At 40.3% G+C, this 24,219-nt stretch overlaps 1 protein-coding gene across 1 annotated transcript in view; it reads right to left on the minus strand.

The window, feature by feature from the left end:
- Positions 1-24,219, minus strand: part of KIF6 (kinesin family member 6) — a 287,759-nt gene that overhangs the window by 171,312 nt on the left and 92,228 nt on the right. The window contains exons 8-10 of the mRNA XM_074949116.1: positions 19,938-20,081; positions 17,328-17,414; positions 7,114-7,217 (exon numbers count right to left, since the gene is read on the minus strand). Coding sequence (XP_074805217.1) covers positions 7,114-7,217; positions 17,328-17,414; positions 19,938-20,081 — 335 coding nt within the window. The remainder of the gene's footprint in view (positions 1-7,113; positions 7,218-17,327; positions 17,415-19,937; positions 20,082-24,219) is intronic.

The raw sequence follows: 24,219 nt of genomic DNA on the forward strand, positions 1-24,219 counted from the left end.
CTGATGTGATTAGGCCCTATGATGGTGTCCCCTCACTAGATATGTGGACACAGTTGGCAACGGGCTTTGTTGCAAGGATAGGTTCCTGGGTTAGTGGTTCTGTTGTGTGGTGTGTGATTTCTGGTGAGTATTTGCTTCCGGTTGGGGGGCTGTCTGTAGGCAAGGACTGGCCTGTCTCCCAAGATTTGTGAAAGCGATGGGTCGTCCTTCAGGATAGGTTGTAGATCCTTGATGATGCGTTGAAGAGGTTTTAGTTGGGGGCTGAAGGTGACGGCTAGTGGCATTCTGTTATCTTCTTTGTTGGGCCTGTCCTGTAGTAGGTGACTTCTGGGTACTCTTCTGGCTCTGTCAATCTGTTTCTTCACTTCAGCAGGTGGGTATTATAGTTGTAAGAATGCTTGATAGAGATCTTGTAGGCGTTTGTCTCTGTCTGAGGGGTTGGAGCAAATGCGGTTGTATCGTAGAGCTTGGCTGTAGATGACGGATCGTGTGGTGTGGTCTGGGTGAAAGCTGGAAGCATGTAGGTAGGAATAGTGGTCAGTAGGTTTCCGGTATAGGGTGGTGTTTATGTGACCATCGCTTATTAGCACCGTAGTGTCCAGGAAGTGGATCTCTTGTGTGGACTGGTCCAGGCTGAGATTGATGGTGGGATGGAAATTGTTGAAATCATGGAGGAATTCCTCAAGGGCTTCTTTTCCATGGGTCCAGATGATGAAGATGTCATCAATATAGCGCAAGTAGAGTAGGGGCATTAGGGGACGAGAGCTGAGGAAGTGTTGTTCTAAGTCAGCCATAAAAATGATGGCATATTGTGGGGCCAGCATCTCTTCTCCTCTACTGTATGTCATAACTATCTTCCCCATTCCTAACCTATTAAGTAATCCTATTTAGATTAAAATGTAGGAGAACCTGATGCAAATTTATAAGAAAAGGTTTCACAGTCACACACTCAATAGCAGATCATCATGCTGCCACCCCCATACAGGACTGTCCGCTTATATTTGTTCCCTAGTTTACGGTTGTTCCTGCAAACTTTCTCTCATGTGAGCAGTCCTTCTCATGTGGACAGTCTCAATAAATGGGATTAATCCTGTGAGTAGAGGTTTGCAGTATTGGGCAGATAGACACTAAATGAGGGCTGTACTCTTAAATGCCACTTCTTGGTGTTCATGTACCTGCAGATATAGTTACACTCATGACTGGCTATGCAAATATATATTCTGCAAATACAGTTCAGTTGCATCTTTTTCACAATATATGTTTTTAAAGAATTTTATTTCCTACAGTATAATATACTAAATAGTTTCCAATTATTTACACGTATTATTTTATCAGAACAAACAGAAGAAATGTGTAGAAGTTCAAACAAATACAGAAAGTCATTTTCACTAAAGCACAAGCTTTATAAACTTTCATTTGGCTGTTTAGTTCACTTCCAGCTGTTTTGCTACAGAGTGTATGTGGAAAAACACACAAACTAAACAAATAACTAGATCCTGACATTAGAATCTTTTCCCACTTTAATCATCCAAACTTGGGTTTATTATCATTATAAACTGAATGGAATGTTGAGATTCAAGCAATTTGACTTGCTTGTGTACAGGGAATCAATTCTCTAGCAATGCCTTCTACATACCCTTTGAAACTACATTAACCATTAAAAAAAACCCTATATGTCTATTTTTGTTTGCCATTTTTGGTGTGTAATAGCAGTAATGACCTTGGAACAAGGCAATTCTTTGGGGTTAATGTCTTGCTGGGGTTAATGGCCAGAGGCATTCCTTGTTGATTATTAACCTCCAGGAAATGTCTTGTATCTCAGTCATTGGGACTTAAGTTTGGCTCTCTATCTTAATTACAAAGCTCTTAGTTCCATCAAAGAATAATTTTTAAAAAGGCAAATATCCACATTGCACAACTCTGAGCTAATTGTAACTAAAAGACCAAGTTAAGAGAATGTAGAATTTTATGGTCTATACTCCAAAAAATGGAATTGTCTTAATACAAGTAAGGTCCTGCTAAGAGTTTTGCTTTATGCCACTCAGTGTTCATTAATGGCAGACAATCATCTCCCTACTTTGCTCTGAAAGGATTAGAATGAGAAATTCCGTGCCACTCCTTTCAGAGGCAGCCATGTTACCTTTTCTGAGAAGTCAGAACAGAGTGCTTTTGTATACCTGTAGGGAGCCAGTGTGGCTCCCCTCCGAACCAGAGGGTAAGGAGCCACCCTCTGGGCCTGAGTGGGCGGGGCCAGGCCGAGCTTCCGCCAATCCCTGGAAGGGGAAGGGTGGGAAAGGAAGTACAAAGGGCGGGGCCCTCTGCCCAGTAAAGAGAGCACCAGGGAGGGAGACAGACACAGGCTGCTGGCTGCTCCCTCGCAAGCCTGCTGCTGACCCAGGTGAACCCCTGGGCAAGAAGGAGCCTTACCGGGGGGAAGGCCTGTGGCAACCAGGGCTGCCGGCCACTGAATATCCGGAGGACCCGGGGCTGCCTGCAGCAGATTATCCGGAGGAACCGGGGCTGCCCACAGCGGATTATCCGGAAGAACCGGGGCTGCCCGCAGCGGATTACCCAGAGGAGATGGAGATTCAAGAGCTGCCCGCCGCGGAATCCCCGGAGGACATGGAGGGACCGGAGCGACCCGCCTGAGAGAGACCGGGTAGGAAGTAGCCCAGGGGCCCAACTACACCGTGGGGTGGGTGTGTTTTGTCAGCGGGTGCGGATTGCCCGCTGACCCAGCGGCAGGACCTTCGCCTCCCGCCACTGTCAGGGCCCTGGGCTGGAACGCAGTGGAGTTGGGTGGGCCTGCGTTCCCCTACCCCGGCGCTCCCCTGCCTTAGGGGCGCACTATTGACTGTTGCCGGCGCTCCCCTGCCTGAGGGGCGCGCTATTGACTGTTGCCGGTGCTCCCCTGCCTGAGGGGCGCGCTACTGACTCCGGCTGGCCCATCTCCCCACTAATTCCCCAACGCCCGGGAGGTGGGGCTGAGGCCTGCTACAAAGACCACTGCTCTCCATCCTCCTTAGGGGCTCGGAGGACCGACACCTGTCACAATACCTTATAGCAGTGGTTCCCAAACTTGTTCCACCGCTTGTGCAGGGAAAGCCCTTGGCAGGCCGGGCTGGTTTGTTTACCCACCGCATCCGCAGGTTCGGCCGATTGCGGCTCCCACTGGCCGCGGTTCGCTGTTCCTGGCCAATGGGAGCTGTTGGAAGCAGCGTGGGCCGAAGGACGTACTGGCCACTGCTTCCAGCAGCTCCCATTGGCCTGGAGCAGCGAACCGGGGCCACTGGGAGCCGCGATTGGCCGAACCTGCGGACGCGGCAGGTAAACAAACCGGCCCGGCCTGCCAGGGGCTTTCCCTGCACAAGCGGTGGAACAAGTTGGGGAACCACTGCCTTGTAGGGTTAAGATAAAAAGCAATGACATAACAGAACAATACTTAATTTCTTTCAATTCATGCCCTTCAAAAGTTGTGCATTTGTATTCACACATTGCTTAAAGTAGGTTTTCCAGATGCACACAACTACCATGTTGTACCACCATACCTGACTGTCAACCTTGGGGAAGAGGATAGCAGAGGCAGAAAATCTCAATAAGTGGGATTTGTGATCATGACCTCAAAAACAATTAAAAGAACCAGCATCACAGAACACGACAAAAACCCTTTAGCAGACAAGCCGAGAGTGAAAAATTGATGTAATGCATGTAACATTTCACATGTCTACTTGATAACAAAATGTTGCCAAACAAAGAACATTTTGATGTTTTCTCACGCAAGTCATATTCTACCAAATGTCAAAAACCATAAACTAATAAGGAATCTAAAAACAGACCCCAAAGACAAAAGTGAGAAAATTTAAATCTTTAAAGTCAACATGTAGACAAGATGACTCCTTTATTCAGCTTCTTCAAGACTCACTTCTGTTATGCCAACAAGAAATTGGCCAACAAAGAAATTCCTTTCTTCTATTAACAAACAAAAAGTTCTTTACTCCACTATGCTGGCCATTAGCACTTTTTGAATAACCACAGTATCCAACAGATGTTAACCCTGTCTTTCAACCCTACTATCTTATTACTTCCTCATTATGTCATATCTGATATTAGCTTCTAAGGTATTTGGGGGCACAGATCATGTTGGGAAAGGGATACCTCCCATTTTTTTTTGGCAGAATGATAAATTAACAATCTAGTAAAAACTGCAGAGACATTTTAAGTAGGCAGAATATAATTGCCCGTGTTGGAAATGGTTCAGATCTACTTTGCAAGATTTAACATTTACAGATTTCTGTCTGGTTCCTCATCCTCAATACACATACCGATGGAAGTTTTTGGTTTTTTTTAAAATTGCTAACCCAACCACAAAATGCACATTAATGTTTCTGGTGAGGGTTCAAGCCACTAAAATTTGCCATTGCTCCTGAATGGAGATTGTTAGTACTGCTAATCCTTCTTTGGATGAGTTTAGTACTAATTACATATTAATAGTAATAAATATTTAACATTTAACATCAAATCACTTCACTGTTAAATAATTAATTAATCCTCTCGACACTTTGTACGATGGGTATTAATTTCTTTTTACAGATGAGGCATAGAGAAATTAAGTGAGTTGCCCAAAGCCACATAGACAGTCATTATCAAAGCTGGGAATAGAGCAATGGCTCTCAACATTTCCAGACTACTCTACCCCTTTCAGGAGTCTGATTTGTCTTGCATACCCCAAGGTTTCACCTCACTTAAAAACTACTTGCTTACAAAATCAGACATATGAATACAAAAGTATCACAGCACACTATTACTGAAAAATTGCTTAATTGCTAATTTTTACCATATAATTATGAATCAATTGGAATATAAACATTATAATTACATTTCAGTGTACAGTATATAGAGCAGTATAAACATGTCATAGTCCAGGGGTCGGCAATCTTTCAGAAGTGATGTGCCGAGTCTTCATTTATGCACTCTAATTTAAGGTTTTGTGAGCCAGTAATTCATTTTAATGTTTTTAGAAGGTCTCTTTCAATAAGTCTATAATATATAACTAAACTATTGTTGTACGAAAAGTAAATAAGGTTTTTAAAATATTTAAGAAGCTTCATTTAAAATTAAATTAAAATGCAGATCTTATCAGTTTAGTGTGATCCTGGCCCTTGCTTTTCCTTGCTGAGCTTTCCAATGTCTTGCACGTATTTGGATACTTTAAGCGGCACACAGGCTTCTGAGTGATCAGTTGTTAACCAGCTCTGAGAGGGACAGAGGACAGATTTCATGTGTGAAAATACCTGTTCACACAGGTATGTGCATCCAAATGCTGAAAGCATTGCAAACGCAATTTTCTTCAAACAGTTATATTTCACTGGCAGGGACGTCCAGCAGGTCAGAATAGAGGCCCCATGATCTCTCTCAGTAGCTTCAAGTGCACTCCACAGATCTCCAAACTTTGATGCCTACAATTCTGAACTTGTTAACTGAATGAGCTGCATTTCAAAATCTTAAGCACCCATCCACTGAAATACAGACAAATCCAAGTCGCTTTCATTGAACTTTTCAGGTTTAATTACAACAGAGAGCATTGGGCCAAATCACTGGAAATCTTGAAATCTGTCAGAAAATTCTGATTCCAGTACTTGCATGTACATTCTAATCTCAACGTCAAACGCAGTGCGCTGTTCCATGTGGCATGATGGTGATGTAAGCAGTAAATAAGGACTTAAAAATATTCCAGTACAGTGGCGCTAGAACAATTTTTAAGGTGGGGGTGCTGAGCTTCGCCCCTCTTGCCCCTGTCTGCACCCCTCACTGCCCCAGGCTGGGGCCAATGGGCCACAGCTGGGGGTGGTTGCAGAGCCCCGGGCTGGTGTCTGGGAACCCAGGCCGGCAGCAGAGCCCCCCGGACTGGGGGCTGGGACCTGGGGCCGGCAGTGGGCTGAATGGGGCTGGCAGCTGGTACCCCAGGCCGACAGTGGAGCCCCTGGGACCGGTGGCCAGGAGCGGGAGCCGGCAGCGGGCTTAGCAGGCCTGGTGGATGGAACCTCAGCTGGCAGGGGGCCGGCAGATGGTATCCCAGGCCAGCAGCAGAAACCCTGGGACCCCAGGACCCGGGCAGTGAGAGTGTCACTGAAAATCAGCTCGCGTGCCATAGGTTGCCTACACCTGTCATAGTCTATGAAATTTTAGTTTGTACTGACTTTTCTAGTGCTTTTTATGTAGCCTATTGTAAAACTAGGCAAATATGTAGGTGAGTTGATGAATCTCCTGGAAGACCTCTGCATAACCCTCAAGGTACGCGTACCCCTGGTTGAGGAACACTGGAATAGAGTATAGTGGCTCCAGACTATATTTCTAGATCAGGCACAGAACTACCTTACATTATGTTCTACTGTTTTATTACAGCAAAGTTATATGCTCCCAAAACACTTACATGTATTAAACATGCTCTTTGAATACTATGCTTGATAAAATTGTAAATGTTTGGCTTTTAAGGCACAGATGTACTATGTATTAGTATCAGAGTAGCAGCCGTGTTAGTCTGTATTCGCAAAAAGAAAAGGAGTACTCGTGGCACCTTAGAGACTAACAAATTTATTTGAGCATAAGCTTTCGTGAGCTACAGCTACAGCTCACGAAAGCTTATGCTCAAATAAATTTGTTAGTCTCTAAGGTGCCATGAGTACTCCTTTTCTTTTTATGTATTAGTAGTGCAAGTTTTCTTTGATACTGGACAAACACACTGCAGCAAGATACTTCTCAACAGAAAGGACGGTTCTTGAATTCTTTTCAGAACTTACATCCAATATTGAGAGTGTTTGGGTTTGTTTTACTTTGCATTATTATACAACAATTCTCAGCTGGGATCTGATGGATATTCCCATCCTTCACATTCTCTTTTCTTTACTTTCTCAAAGCTGATGCTATGAAAACACTGCCAGCAGCCTAGTACAGCTTTTCATGGAAAGTTGTCACTCTAACCTGGCGCCTAACTGCACTTTATTATTGTCTCCAGGGAATTTAACGCTTTGAGGTCACTTGGACTTCATTATGCCAACAGAGAAGGTAACAAAAACTTTCACTGTGAATGTAGAAAAAGAAAATATTAAGCATTACTGAAGTAGCTCTTCTTGTGTGAGTTCTTCTGTTCTTTGCTCCCCAGTTACCATGGCCAGCTCATCCTTCAGTTCCTGGATCACCTTCTTCAGCTGGATAATCATCTACAAATGGCAAGGCAATAAAACAAGCATCACCTTCTGATTAATGGGTAGACCATGATCTTTGCATTAGAAACCTGAGATCAATAGAACATTACATTGTTTTTTTTTCACTCTCATTTTACAATTTCCCTTTTTTCAAATAGGCCAAAATGACTAAATATATTCCACTTGTCTTTTCCATTTATAAAAATGGAAAAAGCCTTCCAAATTCAGTAAATTGTATGTGTTAGAAGACATGGATGTACAGCATGATTTTAAAAGATTATATATAAGAAGAATAATTTGTCATTGGAGTGGAAGAGAATTTTATGACATTACTTTTGCTTGTTATTGTATCTTTGCCAAAAAGAGTAAAAGATTGGACAACCACACCCCAAAGCTGGATCACTCTTTTCTTCTTTAGCAAAATAAGTTTCTAAATGTAAACTAAATTTTTAATGTAGAAGTTTTTTAAAATATAAAAATCAATATTCTCCAATATAAAGGTACAGTGTGCTTATATAAAGGTACACTGTGCTTCATTCATATACAGCCAATAACCAGCAAGTATTATGAATCAACATAATGAGAAGTAATTAAACCACATTAATAAGTAGAAGTAATTGAGGAGGTGATCTGAATATCTATATTGTGTTTCCTAATTTTGTCACTATTGGAACCTGAATCTCATTGCTTTAAAACAGAAAGTTTGTATGAGGAGACTTCTGGCAATACAATATCCTCCTAGGAATAAATCCTGTGAGGTGCTGACCTCCTGCAACTCCCCTTGACTAAAATATGAACAGCAGGTACTTGGCACCTCTCCGGATTTGGCCCTTTTAATGAATTAACATCTTATGATGGGTTAGAGAAATATCAAAAGTACATTATTTTTCAAAACCCTTAATAAATATGAAGGCCTTGATTCCACATACAATAGCTTTAAAAGGGCAGCCCTTTCAAATGTTACATGGCATAGATTTCAGGCAAAATTAAACATATCTGATTGTATATGCTCCTACAGTTAAGATTCTTTGGGTGTTCTAATCATGCATTAAAATCCTTTCAGATATATGGATTTCTTAACCATAAGTTTAACTGTAACTTTGAATTTCCTGCATTTCTGATTTTTTTAAAAATAACTAAAATACTGTTAAGTTTTTTTTAATGTTTACATAACTGGGACCATAGGTACTTTGAAAGTTTTACTGCAACTCAACAAAGTATTTTATATGAGAATTAAATATGCTGGTAAATGTCTCATTACAAACTCTCTGATTACCACCATGAATGTACTGTATTCCCATTGGCATGTCAGGATTTTTAATCTGATATTAGGACTGGTTACTCTACTGTTACTCTCTGATACTGATCCAGTACTTGGTACAGACTTTAAAGTGAAAATTTAGGCTGCAAGTATAAAAAGGCAGTGTGTGCAGCTGACTCTGCACCTTTAGTTAGCAATTTCAAATGTTACAATGATTAACATTTATCTGATCTATATTTGAAATGCAATCTACAGGGTAGGAGTAAAATGTTGATTTTTTTAAAAACAGTGTTAAAAATAACCAAATAACCATAATTATAAAATACTATTTGTGACACTCTTTATCTCATAGGGAACACCCTGCACCCCCATGTTCATCCTTATAATATGATTGTGCAGTATCCAATGCAAAGTTTGTCATGTTGGGTGTCTTCGGAAGGCTCATGATGCACTGAGCATTGTTGTTATAGTAATGTTATAGGTTGTAATTTCATGCATATAGTTATGAGGTTGAAAATGTGTCCTCATGGCTTAAAACAAGCCCAGGCAAAACACTCCAGGAACAGAGAGGCAGTTCACACCTCATCAGTGCATGTATGGGACAAACCCAGCCCAGCCTCACAGGAACAAAGGACACTGGCCTAGGCAGCAACAAAGGATCTGTTGGACTCTCGAGTGAGTCACCCCCCTTCCCTTGGTCAGTCAGGGACTACGATGAGGTAATGCTCACCTGACCCTGAAGGGGGGAGGCAAAGCCAAGAGGGAAGAAAGAACATGATAAAAGGGAGAGATGTTTGCCATGCTCTTCCTGTCTCTGCCACCTCCCTCTACAGACATCACCACCAAGCGACTGAAGCGCTGAACAAAGGGGAGAGTCTGGCTGAAGGGCAACCAGCAAGCCTGTGGTGAGAAGCATCTACATTTGTAAGGGCACTGAAAGTGTTAAGATCAGCTTAGAATGTGTTTTACTTTTATTTCATTTGACCAAATCTGACTCGTTGTGCTTTGACTTATAATCACTTAAAGTCTATCTTTTGTAGTTAATACATTTGTTTGTTTATTCTACCTGAAGCAGTGAGTTTGGTTTGAAGCGTGTCAGAGACTCCCCTTGGGATAACAAGCCTGGTGCATATCAATTCTTTGTTAAATTGATGAACTCAAATAAGCTTGCAGCGTCCAGCAGGCATAACTGGACACTGCAAAACAGAGATTCCTAGGGTTGTGTCTGGGACCGGAGATATTGACTAGTGTCATTCAGTTGCACAGTCCAAGCAGAGGCTGGCCAAAAGTGCTCACTCACATAGCTGGTAGCAGCTTACACGCTAGAGGCTGTGCGTGAACAGCCCAGGAGTGGGGGTTCTCAGAGCAGAGCAGGGTAAGGCTGGCTCCCAGAATCAAAGACTGGAGTGATCTAGCAGATCACAGGTCCAGATAACACCAGGGGAACGTCACACTATTATTCTAAAAAAAGAAAAGGAGTACTTGAGGCACCCTTAGAGACGAACAAATGTATTTGAGCATAAGCTTTCGTGAGCTATAGCTCACTATTATTCTTTTTTTGATTAGTGCCAACGGTATACTAGATTCAATTGAAGCTCAGCGTTTGGTTTTTAGTTTGAACTAAATCCTACTTTTGTCTGGAAACAGAGGTAGTCAAAGCTAAACTGCTTTAAAGAAGAAGAGAAGAAAATGGGCATCAAAAGATTCCACATCTGTTGGTCAGTTTAGCTGAGATAAACAGTGAAAAACATACAGTAACTCTCCTTAGTGAGGGATAAAATACATATCAGGGTCAAACTTACCTTAGTAGCACTAAGGTGTTATGCACTCCCTTTGTATGACCTGCACTTACAGTAAAGATGATGAATCATGAAACTAGCATGGTGTTCAATTTTATGTGCCAAATCATAAGCCCAGCACACACAGCTGTGCACTGGGAAGATAACTGTGGTAGTGATGAAAGACAAGGAATCCCCTTAGGCCACAGTGTGGTCATGGAACCATGTAGCCTCTGTGGTTCCTGTGCTTTATCCCCTTACTCCATGGGAGGGAATGGCCAATCGATTCATAAAATCCCAGATCCACTAACTCCATTTCTAACCCTCCCTAGTCCAACTATGCTTTGCTCCCCAAACACCACCTTGCAGACGGCAGCACACTGAACATGTGGAAGGAAAGCTCTGCAGTATGTAGTAAATGTTGGGGGCCCTGCATGTGTTTCACTGCAATTAAGGCTTCTGGGGCCATGAAAAGGGTGTGGCAGGATTTAACCCTATATGGTAAAAAAACATCTCATGCAATGTTAAACTTCTTTTATTATCCTTCAACTTGCCTCTCATTTTAAGTTTTTTTAATAGCTGGAGTTGTGGGAGAAAGAATTTATAGCAAAGTGTGAGAAGACCCAGCAAGGATCACTCCTATCCCCTCTGAACTTTCAAAACAAGTTAAAATAAACACAGACCCATTAACAGTGGTGGCTGAAATGTGTTAGATAACAGTAAATGTCAGTCACAGTTAGGATACTCATTAATCAAAAGAAAAAAACATGCCTGAGAAATCAACTGCCTCCTGTGTCATATAAAACCCTTTCTTCATTTTTTTAAAATTAACCAATTATGGGTCCACAGAAATACAAAATATACAATTAAAAATTAACTGTGTCAGACTTCAGAAATTATAATGATTATTTTAGAGTATTAAAAAGAATTGATTATGGAAGTTATGCTGAACAAAAAAGGGACCCAAAATAGTTTCAACTAGAATTATTCAAATTCTGTGTTCTTCAAAGATGAAAAGCAATGGTCCAGTTTTCAAAGATAGCCTCCATTTCTGCAGTTTTATGCCCACTGAGAATTATGGGTTCCAATACTAGTAGTTGGATATCAACAAAATAATACAATGAGATTTTATCTTGAACTTATATTCCTTCTTAGATCTTTGTTGTTCTCTATATACTGCAACACATCTATCACTCTTTCCTCGCTGCATCCAAGCTTTCTCCCTCTGGAGAAATTTATGTAACATTACCCAAATGTTGCACTGTGTCAGAAGAGAATATCGTTTGATGTTCAATATGCAGCCCACTTGCTGAGACAGCTATTATTATGTGCTGTAGTGTATTGAACTGATCATTCCTTAAAATGATGCTCTCTGAGTTTTCAAAGGAAACAAGTTATTGGTTATGTAACCAGTGCAGAAAATTACTTTTTATTTTACTTCCTAATATACCAACTTTCAGGAGTACAGACCTTCTCATCAAATGAAGTTAATATGCAGTGAATCTGGGTGCTGCATATAGCATCTTTTAATGGAAACAGTAGCCACAAGTCAAATAGACAAATGTGTATATTCTAATTCTGTTACATACATCAAAGGAAGCAGTTTTTTTGTGGCAAACTTTCCCTTTATGACCGTGGATTATTACCCATCTCCTCTTCTGGAACTTCCTTCTCAGCCCCCTGCTGTCTTCCTCAATCCTCCCTGCTTCCCTCAGGAGCTGAACAAGGTCTACTGCCTAACATTTTATCATAGAAATCCCATTTCTATTCCCGATTTAGTCTTCCTCCTCCTTCCTTAATGGCAACTGGAGCAACGGAACCTCTTTTCCTGGATAGAGAGAAGTACAGCAGACCTGCGTGAAGATTGCTCCAAGAAACAGTTCCAAGCCTTACATCATACTAAGCACTGGATTAAGCATGCCACCTCAGTAGCGTACCTTATTTCTACAGAGCTATGAAGCCGTAACTATTTTATCACTAAGACAGCTATTGCCACCCTTTTTCCCTTCCATTTCTGCTGAATGCTTCTAAGTTTTAAATAGCCCATCTAAATAAACATGGATCAATAATTATTGTTACAGAAAACACGAGATTAAAGGAAGCCAAATTTAAGTTTAGAAAGGATAGTTCATTTCTAAAACTCAGTAAAAGTTCTCATCTCTGCCCACCCTAAGTATAGTGAGTTCTACCTTGCATTGCTATCTCTGCCAGTGCAAGGACCAAGTGTTTGAAAGAAACAAGACAAATGTAGATGGCACGCCCACTGTTCTTTCTCCTGAGACCCAGTGAATTGCTTCTATAACAGAAAAGTGGAGAACTAACTCTGAAATTCTTATTTCAGATAGCTGGAAAAAACTTTACTTATATTTAAACTTCTAATATGCTAATAAAAAACCCAATAATGGATTATAAAAAAATAATTAAAGCTTACAGCCAAGATTTAAAAATGTATGGTGAAAGTTAGATTCCTAAATCCTGACTTAGATGTCTAAGTGCCCTAATTTTCAAAAGCTCTGAGCACCTAGCAGAGCCCACTGAAGGTGCTGGATGCTCAGGACTTCTGATTTTTTGGATAATTATACTGTGCAAGGGGCTATAAGAACCCTCACTTCTCTATGCTAGGAGTTTTATATAGCACTAACTGTAGCATAGAAAAGTAAATTCTATTCTTGTATTTATGTAACTGAACTTCTAAAGGATCAAAACTGTATACATGGCTTAAATGCAAAGTTTCAGCATTAACAGATACCATAAAGAGACACATTGTGTCTAAAAAATTAAATCAAAATGATAAGATGGTAATGTTAATGCCACGGGAAAATATGTCTGCATTAAGATGTTTTTCTCAGCTAAAATGTCAGGATGCTTGTGGTACTAAATGTGGTGTACCATCTTCCTACTAGATTATGCCATTATTAATGAGGGCAGACAGATGATGATATATACATGAGGATTACATTTAGAATTCTCTGATCTCAAGCCATCAATATGAAACAATAAAGTATCCACTGACACAAATCCTATCAATGTTCTTGTGTCTACCAGATGTTATTTTTTCTTCCCTTTTTTCTTCTTCCTAACAATCTTTAATAAGAAAATTATTACTTATGGATGAAAACAAAATTAGAATAAAGAGAAATATAAAATAGACAAGCGTTCACACATACGACTTTGTGAACAGTAAAGAAGCAATAGCACATGGCAAGCAGTACATAGGCAACTGCAGCACACTTGGGAAAGGTAAGGTAGAGAAAAGCATGGGACGGAAAGTTAAATTACTTTAGCTACTGTGGCAAATTGCCGGCACGATTATGATGGGTCCCGCGCTTCCTCTTCTTGTGGGTGGGGGAGGGGGGATTTTTCAGGGCACAGTTTCCTGTCTCTGAACTAGGGTATCTACTGTCCCACTAGTAACCCAGAGAAGGATAGTGGCAAACCACTTGAACTAGGGCTTCCTTCCCCTGGGCTACTTCCCTCTCCTGCTCTTCAGCTTGTGGGGCTTCCTGCCTTCTCTCTCTCTGCACAAGCCAGGTGTCTCTTTACCTAGGGTCTTGGTCTTCTAGCCAGCCACGGCAGTTCTCCAAACTCTCCTCTACTTCAACTCCTTTAAACTGCTCTCTGTTCCAATTCCTTCCCCTGGCTGATTGAAGCAGGGGGCGTTTATCAGGTGACTGGCTTCAGGTGCTCTAACTGGCTTCATGTGCTTTTAATTAATCTATAGAAACCTTTCTTCCCTCTACAGGGAATAAGGCTTCTCCTCATCCTGGGACTTACATATCTCTACTATATCACTCTCCTGCTGCCTTCTGGCCATGCTGTATCACGCTACACAGGAAGTGCAATATGCACACTGAAACACGTCACAAGAAGTACTATGTGCTATTGTGGAAAGGAATTTTGGCAATGAAATATGGAAAGTAAACCAATCAGGCTGGAGTATTTGCTGGACATCATAGACTTGGCTACTACATCAATGGCAGCCATTTGGAAAACTCCAGTAGAAGTAACACCTGTAAAGCCATTTCATGTTAATTTTAAACGTTATTGTTCTGGCAGCTGGACTCTCTTTGCATTTAACTTTTGTCTCAGTTTTTTTTAAATGAAATCTTATGCAGTCAGGAACCTGCTACTGTCTATATTACATATACAAGACTACTCTGTTAAAAAACATTAAGTTTACAAAGTCAAAGACTCAAAAGTTAGTAAATGTCAGAAGTAAAGTTGCCTGTGCAAACTTAATCCAGCCCTCTGTGTGTGAACTGTGATACACTCTTGAATTACTTGATCACATACTGTTTTTTTTTTCCCACAAGAGCCCTGTTGCATTCAGGGCACAGGATGGACAGTGCTCACTTGATGAGCAGCTATTCAATATTTTATTTTCTACTAACTGTTCAATTTGTGGCCTGTGCCTTACTTAGTGCACGCTATTCAAATCCTCCTCTGAAGACAGAATTATTAATTTTTTAATCAGATTTTCTTTTGTGCCAATTATAGTATCTGAACTCCCAGTCCCAATTTTCCTCTTCCCACATCCAACAACCTCCTATCCTACTTTCGACTCCCCTTCCCCCTAAGGCTCCTTGTCCCAATCTACTCCCTCTATTACCTTGTCCCCTCTACATTCAAATCAGGCAGCTTCTTCCTTCACACTGCCTGGGCCCAGTAGAGGGTCACTGAGGACACAGGAAAAACAAACTCCTTCCTTCCTAGTTCAGGTTTCCAGATCTAGCAGGGCACCACAGCATCCCAGAGCTGCAATTGAAGAGAAAGTCCTGCTGAGCCCTGGGCTGGAGTATGCTTAATGTGAGTGAAATTTTCAGGGCATTTAGCTGCTAAAATCTAAGTGGTCTCTACTGAGCATATGGAAACTGATTTTTTCAAAGGCTTACAACTTGGCCACATGTGGCTGTATTTTCACAGAGATGAGATATCCCTGACACAGTCTGCCCCTCTGCCAAATTTCAAGTCCCTGGCCCCAAAGCATGGGTGCACTAGAGGTGTACAAATAAAAGGTCACAAAACAAAACAACATTTTTCCATAGCCTTGGTCTTCTCAGAATCAGTTACACAATTTTGGCAGAAATTTTCAGATACATAAATAAATAAATAAATAATTCAGCTTGTGGCAGACATCCTGCATGGAAAATTTCAGCGCTAAGATTTGGCAAAGTTATAAGCAACTGAACGCAGGGTCTTATAATCAGAAGTGTCAGGCAACCTTCACAATAGGCAGTGAAAACAGCCCCTACTCAAATCCTTGAAAAGATTCAAACAACCAAATGAGTTTGCCTTCCTCATATAAATGTCACATTGTAAAGAGACTCCCTGGAATGTAGATTTATTCTTTACTGTAACTGAGAAGCAGAAATATTATCAGCAGAAAAGAGGAGAATACCTTATAGGGAATCTACAAATAGTAGATTCAAAAATATAATTCATTAACAGATTTGTCACTGGCTGATACTACTAAATCTAAATCTTACTGAATAAAATCTTTCATTGTGTACTTACTACATTTGCTCTATGCTGAAAGTTTAGTTTGATTTCTAATATATTTATGGTCTATGTATAAAAAAATGTCAGAGTCAAGCTAAGTCATCTTCAGGAGTGAATTCTCTATTGTACAGTAGGATTATTAATGATAAGTTTACACAGTGAACAGTTCTCAGAGGTTTTAATTTCAAAAGCAAATAGTTAAAACCATGAGATGTTCATATATATGGTCCTCCTTTTGAGAATTAACCAGTCTTCATTCTGCACTAACAGAGAAGTGGCCCCACTCTAGAATAACAGTTTCAAACTTGCTTCATCTTAATGCTCTTAGCTCAAGCACAAAGTGGATATTCCTTAGTTTTACCAAACCTTACACTGCATATTTATCAGTGATCTGGCTCATATGGCATGGTAATGAGCCTTCCCTGGAAATAATGTACGGAACACTAGTCACTGCTGCTGTGGACTTCACAATGAGATAATTTACAGTGACATAAAATAGACATTTTAAGTCAACAGTCAACTATTTGGAAATAACAAATAAGGGGATTTGAGATCAGAATCAGTCCCTATCAACATTATTTAATCATCATTAATAATAATTAATCTCAAAGTCACCATTCACAATCCTTGTGAATTCATAAACTTCAATGGTGAGCTCATGTTACTCATAATATCTATTTTTTTTTAATGTTAGGTAGGATTATTCAAAGTGCTCAGCACTGGCCTATCTACTCCTATTGAAGTCAATGGTAAAACCTCCACTGATTCCGTGGGAGCTCTGTTAGCCCCTACTGAGTATTACTGACATATATGGTATATAAAGCAGGATGCCCCTTCATAGCTGGTAGTCAGTCACTTCTTCATAAGATAAGAAATCCCTATAATGAAATCCTTAGAATGTGATGATAGCAAACTTTTTCATAATATAGGCCACATCTTAACATAAACCTCTGCCGGACCATCTGCCCTCTCATTTGCTATTGCATGGTCCATTTCCCAATCCAGGGCTTCATCTTGCTCCCATTAAGTCAATGGGGAAACTCCTATCAACTTCAATGGAGCAGGATGAAACCCTAAGTTCCCATCATCTACTATCTCTTGTGGCAATTGTAAGCAATTGCTTACATGAAAAAGTAATATTAGGAAAATGGTTAATGTATGCTTTACTGTCTCTTTCATGCAATACAGTAGGTGGAAGAATAGGAAAAGGGCACCATTAAGTGATCAGCCAGCACTCTATAAATCACTAACAAGAGCCCTGTAGGCTACTGGTGGTCTGTGGACCACAGTTTGGGGAACAACTGCCCTGGATGATGCACAAGGATTGTTATGAAAAGTACGGTTCCTTTTAAATGACTGTAGGAGTTTCCCCATGCCATTATGAGCTTTTAAAAAGGTCAGGTTAATTGTAATTATCCTCAGATGGACAAATAAAAACAACAGCAGCAATTTTACAGCAAAAGCTGGGACTTGTATCTAAACATGACTTAATGGCATCATGAAATCTTCAACATACATATGGCTGTACCTTTTTACTAAAACTAAACAAAACAAAAAAACAATGCCACCACCCAAAAACCCTCTTACCAGTCTAGGGTCAATTTCTTCATTAAGAACTGCCTCATTCTTAATAAGTGCAACTCGCTGTGCAAATCTGCAGGTTGATATAGATTCCTGGAAAGAAAAAAATAACTCCTTTAGCATGCACTGATATAAATGGTTTTGCTAAATTCAACGCTGAGTGCTATTTTAAGGAGGAATTTTTTTTTTAATTTTACATTTTACAGTACCAATCTCACACTCCCGGCACTTCAAATCTCTAAAAAAACCAAACAAAATTCAGTACAATTATTCTAACTATCAACTTATTAACCTGCCAGATAAACCTCTCAAAAAAAGACACCCATATCCAACTCATCAACCCATTCTATCACCAATACTCACAAAAAAGAGGTAGGATTTGCAGCAAAAAGTTAACAAATCCAGACTTTGGTGAGCTAAGGGGAAAGTAAGTTGCAAAGTCAAAGTACCTTCAAAGAGAACACCATATCAGTACCCCCCACCTCCACACTCCTCACTAGAAAACTTAACATTTATGGGCCAAATTCACAACTAACTTCAATATCAAGAGCTAAGGATCTAGCCCTCTAAATAAAAGGGAACATCAGTAGAACAAAAAGCAGTTACAGGATAAACAACTTCTAAATCATGCTGTGGCATTTTTCAAAAATAAATGTTGAGGCAAAGTCAAAGCATTTCCTTTCAAGACAGGAATCCTAAAAAATGTCCTAACACAATGATTTCATATGTAATTATTAAATTACATATTATAGACTGGGCTAGCAGCACCACCTATTATTAATGTTGTTCAACACTTCTTACTGCAGTTGATCCTCTTTTAAGTTGTATATAACATTGACAAACTTTATTCATTTGGGCTGAAATTTTATTGTTGTGTCTGCCTCGGGCTAAATTTTTTTGGAAAGTTTCAGCCCAAATGAATAAAGTGTAATATCTGGTAGATATTGCAGCAAGAAAGTGAAAACTGTCACTGTACCATTAATATCTGGCTCATTCTGGCTGATTCAGTGATTGGATCAAATATTTCTAAATAGGAGCCTAAATTCCAATACAAAATAGACTCACCAGGATACAAACTGGTGACTGGATGTACAAAATGGGTGACAGCAGCACACAACACAGATAATTGCATAGACAGAACTATGCATTTTGCATGTGCAGCTACAAGTTATGCCTGCACAATTACCTGTTCACAACTCTTAATAAGTGCATTAAAAATGTATCCTATCTTGTGCTTCAGCTAGTAAAAGATCATCTTATTTTCCTTTTACAGATCATTAGTTCTTTCCACTATACGTCTGAGAATAACTTGGTTTTTGTTCATTTTAAAATGTTCTGATTTTATGGAAGGTTAGGATTTAACTAGATTGTAACTAGTCCAGGCACAACCTGCAGAACACCTAGAACAGTGGTTTTCAATCCGTGGGCCACATGCAGCCCAATTAGCAAACAGCTGCAGCCCAGCTGTGTGCTAAAGACTGCCTGACCCACACAGTGGGGTCCAGGGTCCAGGCCGCCTGGCCAGGCCCCATGCACCGGGATCAGGGCTGCTGCCCGGCCCTGCACAGCAGGGTCCTGGGGCTGCTGCACGGTGTGGGCCTGGGGCTGGGGCTGCCGCATGACGGGGTCTGGGGCTGCCACCTGGCCTTGCATGGCAGGGTGTGGGGTCTGGGGTCCCTGCCGCCTGCCCTACACCTCCACTTCTGGCCCTCACTCTGTAGAGGGGAGTCTCTGGATGGGGGAAGAGAGGGGCGCTGGGCATAGGGGTCTGTGGAAGGGTTGGGGGAGCGCTGTGGTTCTCAACCTGCAGCCCAAGTAACACACTGTTGGTTGCACATGCAGCCCACAATGATAAATAGGTTGAGAACCACTGACCTAGAACATGTCTAAATTTAAAAAAAAAAAAAACAGATAGGAAAGACAGATAGATAAACCAACTTGATCCACAGAAACGCCAACAAACCAAAACATGTGCATACATTCCTCCCAGCACCTCAATCAAACCCCACCCACAACCTTCCCCCAATACCCAAAGAGTGAAATCCTGGCCTCACTGAAGTCTATGGGAGTACTGATATGGACTTCAGGGGGGCAGGACTGCACCAGCAGTCCTTATCAACATGCCCTTGGGAAAATTCCTTGCCAAACCTTACTCACAATTCACGCATTTCTTCATCATCAGGAAGTTGGTTTTAAGTATTCACCTATTCATCACTAGGCATATCTCCTCTATCACTTTCCCCCCTCATCTGAGATTACTTAAAGAATAACACAATTAATAAAGGATACATTAGAGCCTGATTCTGAACCCAGCTAAGTTTAATACTGCTGCATATCTTGTAAGATCTGTCAAGGGTACTATAATATTATAGACAGGTTATATTCACCCACATAATTGATCAGAATTTGGCTTTGAAATGTGAAGTCAGTTACACATAGATCGCTTATGTAGTGGACATAAGTGATGATTTTAGTCTATCATACTGCAATTTCCATTGACAGGATTGCACCTTGGAGGCATTGGCAAGAAAGATTTTCAAAATTTTAGCGTGTCAGAAATTTAAGCATACACACATGAAAAGAAAACATTAACAAATTCAGAAAGGGATGACATACATCTATGTTTCTTTTGTCTAAAGAGAGTGTTGCAATCATGGTGGTCATGCAGTTTCCTCCCAGGCTGTCTCTGAGCACCGAAGTCATCATAGAGTTCCTGTAGGGAATATGAGATCGATGTTTCTCTGCTAGGGCAATTATTACCTGAAATAAGAGCAGCAATACATGAGACTTTTAAATCTGCACATGTATGTACCATATGCACAAGAGGAGGAAACACCTATCCTGCAATCTGAGGCCCTGATGTTGCAAAGACTTATGCACATGTTTAACTTTAAGCACAAGTATCTACTACTCATACACACATGTATGTCTTAACAGGACAAACAAAAGTGGATTTCATTGTGTTCTAGCTTTGCTTTGCAATTTCTCAGCAAAAAGGAAACTGGGACACATGATAAATTTATAATCTTACTAATATAATCTTACTATAATCTCACTAATATAACAGCAACTTTCATGAAGAACTAAATTAAATTAATAGAAGGTATTTTCCTCTAGCCTACTACTAAGTTGAAATGTAGACATTCCCAAAGTAAAGGCTTCCTTTCCATAAAAAAAGAAAATCAGATATTTTCAAAATCCCATTGTTCTCTTCATGGGGCTTGTTCATGTATTTTTGTAACCTCTCTTGAAACTTGTGCATGTGAAAAAAAAACTCTCCAAGGCTAGATACTATGCAATGTACTGCTGGAAAAATATAAAATAAGACATAGTTCAGTTTAAATACAGATATATAGTCAAAAAGGAAATGAAACATCTACCATTCTTGATTCTCTTGTCAGATATTTACATTAAAAGATTTAATTATTACAAAGTAGCAAAGATTCCATGATGGTGTGTGGTGGTATAAAGGTTTTTATTGGTAAAAATTTGGCATAGTTCTATCCCCACAAATAGTGAAGCCAGGAGTCAATTATGCAGATGACAACACAAAATATAAAACCATACACCATCACATATTTTGTTTATATGAAAAAGTAATTTTAAAATTTTGGAGTGTTGATTTTTTATTAATTATTATTATAATTAATAATTATAATCTATTACCTCTCCCCAAGAAGCCCAAGTTCCTTATTACCATTAGTTTTATGGTAGCAGACTTAGATGGGCAAATAGTATTCATTTTAATACTTTTAAAAACTATCTTAAATAGCTTTTCTAGATTTTAAGATTAAGTATCTTGCAATCTAATAGAAGTAACTAATTTTATTATTAATATGACAGAAGTTCCTAGAACCCCCATTTTGTGCACATATACACATATGTGCACATATACACATAATAACAAACAGTCCCTGCTGCAAACAGCTTATGCTCTAAACAGGCAAGAGAGGCAAAGGGTAAGAGGAAGGAAGTATTATCCCCATTTTATAGATGGGGAACCAAGGAGAAATTCAATAGCTTGCTGAAGCTCACAGAGGAAGTCTGTGGCAGAGCTGGTAACTGAACCCAATTCTCTCAACTCCCACCATAGTACTTTAACCACAAGATCATCGTTCTTCAGCAAGTTGTAAGAGACTTTTGAGTATAAATAGGACAATCTGGAGGGCAGAGAAATTAAGGGCTTGTTTACACAAACAATTAGTTTGCAGCAAGCTGAGGTGTGAATTTATTCTGCACTAGTTTGCCAACTAAACTATCTGTGTGGACCCTGCTGATGAACATTAACAGTTTGTTAGTTTGCTTTGATCTAGTCCTCTTTGACATAGGACCAGACCAAAATGAACTAATGATCCATTACTACATGACAGCAAGGTTCATATGGACAGTTAGCGCATGGCAGGGTGTTGCGGGGGAGATTCACATTGCATCTTGTCGAGAACTAAATGTTCATGTAGACAAGCCCAAGTGACTTTTAGAAGGTCACACGAGATGTCTTTGGAAAAGCCAGGAACTGAACTCAGGTCTTTTAAGGTGCAGTCTGATGCCTTAACCACAAAATCATCCTTGCCTTTACACCTTTACAAAGAGGACATTTCCATCTCTTCAGTAATAATGCAAATGCCACTAATACAGGATTGCAATTTGTCATCTTGGATCACTGTAATTTAAGGGAGAAAGTTTGCATATTTGAGGAGAAAGAAACATTTGACACTTTTTAAAATATATATGTATATATTTTTTTGACACGGCAGCTGTCTAAAATATATTCTAAAGTGTGGAATATAAAATATAGGCCTATATGATATAAACCAATGAGCAAAGAGCAGGTGAGGATTAATACAGGTTCAAAACAAGCCCCTGAACGTGCAAAAACATAACTTTATTCACATGAGCAGCTTTATTAAAGCCAATGGGAGTACTTATATGCATAAAGTTGCTCACATGTGTAAGTGTGTGTGCAGAATCAGGGCCCAAGGGCAACAATAAAGTCAATGTAAATAAATCATGAACTTGAAGGGGACCAGGATAAGGAACTAAATACAGAGTTCATCATATGGATATTCTCACTATATTGGTTTATAGAAATTATATGCTATTGATCATGTAATAATATCCCATATATTAAACTTCTTCTTTTCTGCAGCCATGTGATAAATTATAGAACCATATATTAATGAATATCTATCCTGGATCTTGGGTCAAAGTAATATGGAGATGGGGGTAAAAGGAGGAGACATTTTTTACTTTTTTTTTTCTTTAAATGGCAGCTGTTTGAAAGCTGTTTATCAGTCTGGAATGTTAGTAATCTTGGTAGCGATGGATTACAAGGAAGGGTACTGGTGGGATAGGTTTCAGAGTAGCAGCCATGTTAGTCTGTATCCGCAAAAAGAAAAGGAGGACTTGTGGCACCTTAGAGACTAACAAATTTATTTGAGCATAAGCTTTCGTAAGCTACAGCTCACTTCATCGGATGCATGCAGTGGAAAATACAGTGGGGAGATTTTATATACACAGAGAAAATGAAACAATGGGTGTTACCATACACACTGTAATGAGAGTGATCAGGTAAGGTGAGCTACTACCAGCAGGAGAGAAAAAAAACCTTTTGTAGTGATAATCAAGGTGGGTCATTTCCAGTAGTTGACAAGAACGTGTGAGGAACAGTAGGGTGGGAAAATAAACATGGGGAAATAGTTTTACTTTGTGTAATGACACATTCACTCCCAGTCTCTATTCAAGCCTAAGTTAATTGTATCTAGTTTGCAAATTAATTCCAATTCAGCAGTCTCTCGCTGGAGTCTGTTTTTCAAGTTTTTTTGTTGAAGAATTGCGACGTTTAGGTCTGTAATGGAGTGAACAGAGGACTGAAGTGTTCTCGACTGGTTTTTGAATGTTATAATTCTTGATGTCTGATTTGTGTCCATTTATTCTTTTACGTAGAGACTGTCCGGTTTGGCCAATGTACATGGCAGAGGGGCATTGTTGGCACATGATGGCATATATGACTGGCTGCCAACTAGACATGGAGTCATTGATCACTACCTGTTGAGCCCGACAATCTAGCCAACTTTCTATCCACCTTATAGTCTATCCATCCAGCCCATACTACTTTAACTTGCTGGCAAGAATACTGTGGGACCTCCTGAGGTCCCTTCCAACCCTGATATTCTATGATTCTATTATCACATTGGTAGATGTGCAGGTGAACGAGCCTCTGATTGTGTGGCTGATGTGATTAGGCCCTATGATGGTGTCCCTTGAATAGATATGTGGACACAGTTGGCAATGGGCTTTGTTGCAAGGATAGGTTCCTGGGTTAGTGTTTTTGTTGTGTGGTTGCTGGTGAGTATTTGCTTCAGGTTGGGGGGCTGTCTGTAAGCAAGGAGTGGCCTGTCTCCCAAGATCTGTGAGAGTGATGGGTCATCCTTCAGGATAGGTTGTAGATCCTTGATGATGCGTTGGAGAGGTTTTAGTTGGGGGCTGAAGGTGATGGCTAGTGGTGCTCTGTTATTTTCTTTGTTGGGCCTGTCCTGTAGTAGGTAACTTCTGGGTACTCTTCTGGCTCTGTCAATCTGTTTCTTCACTTCAGCAGGTGGGTACTGTAGTTGTAAGAATGCTTGATAGAGATCTTGTAGGTGAGACAAACACCTACAAAGGCTAGCCGGGCTCAGCTCTCTCCTGGGCGGCAAAGAACCACACCTCCTCACTCCCTTTGGGAAAAGCTCTTGCAGGGAATTAGTCCAGCCGTGGGAGTCTTCCTCTATGGTCTTGGTGCAGGTACAAATAAACACAGTGACCCAGGCCCTGGGTCAGGCTGGGACTCTGGTGAGTCAGGTGCTCAGGCCCTCAGGCAGGGGCTGAGTAGCAACAGTGTAAGAAGGATGTGGAAAAATTG

The sequence above is a fragment of the Natator depressus genome, chromosome 3, assembly GCF_965152275.1.
Source record: "Natator depressus isolate rNatDep1 chromosome 3, rNatDep2.hap1, whole genome shotgun sequence".
Classification (NCBI taxonomy): Eukaryota; Metazoa; Chordata; order Testudines; family Cheloniidae; genus Natator; species Natator depressus.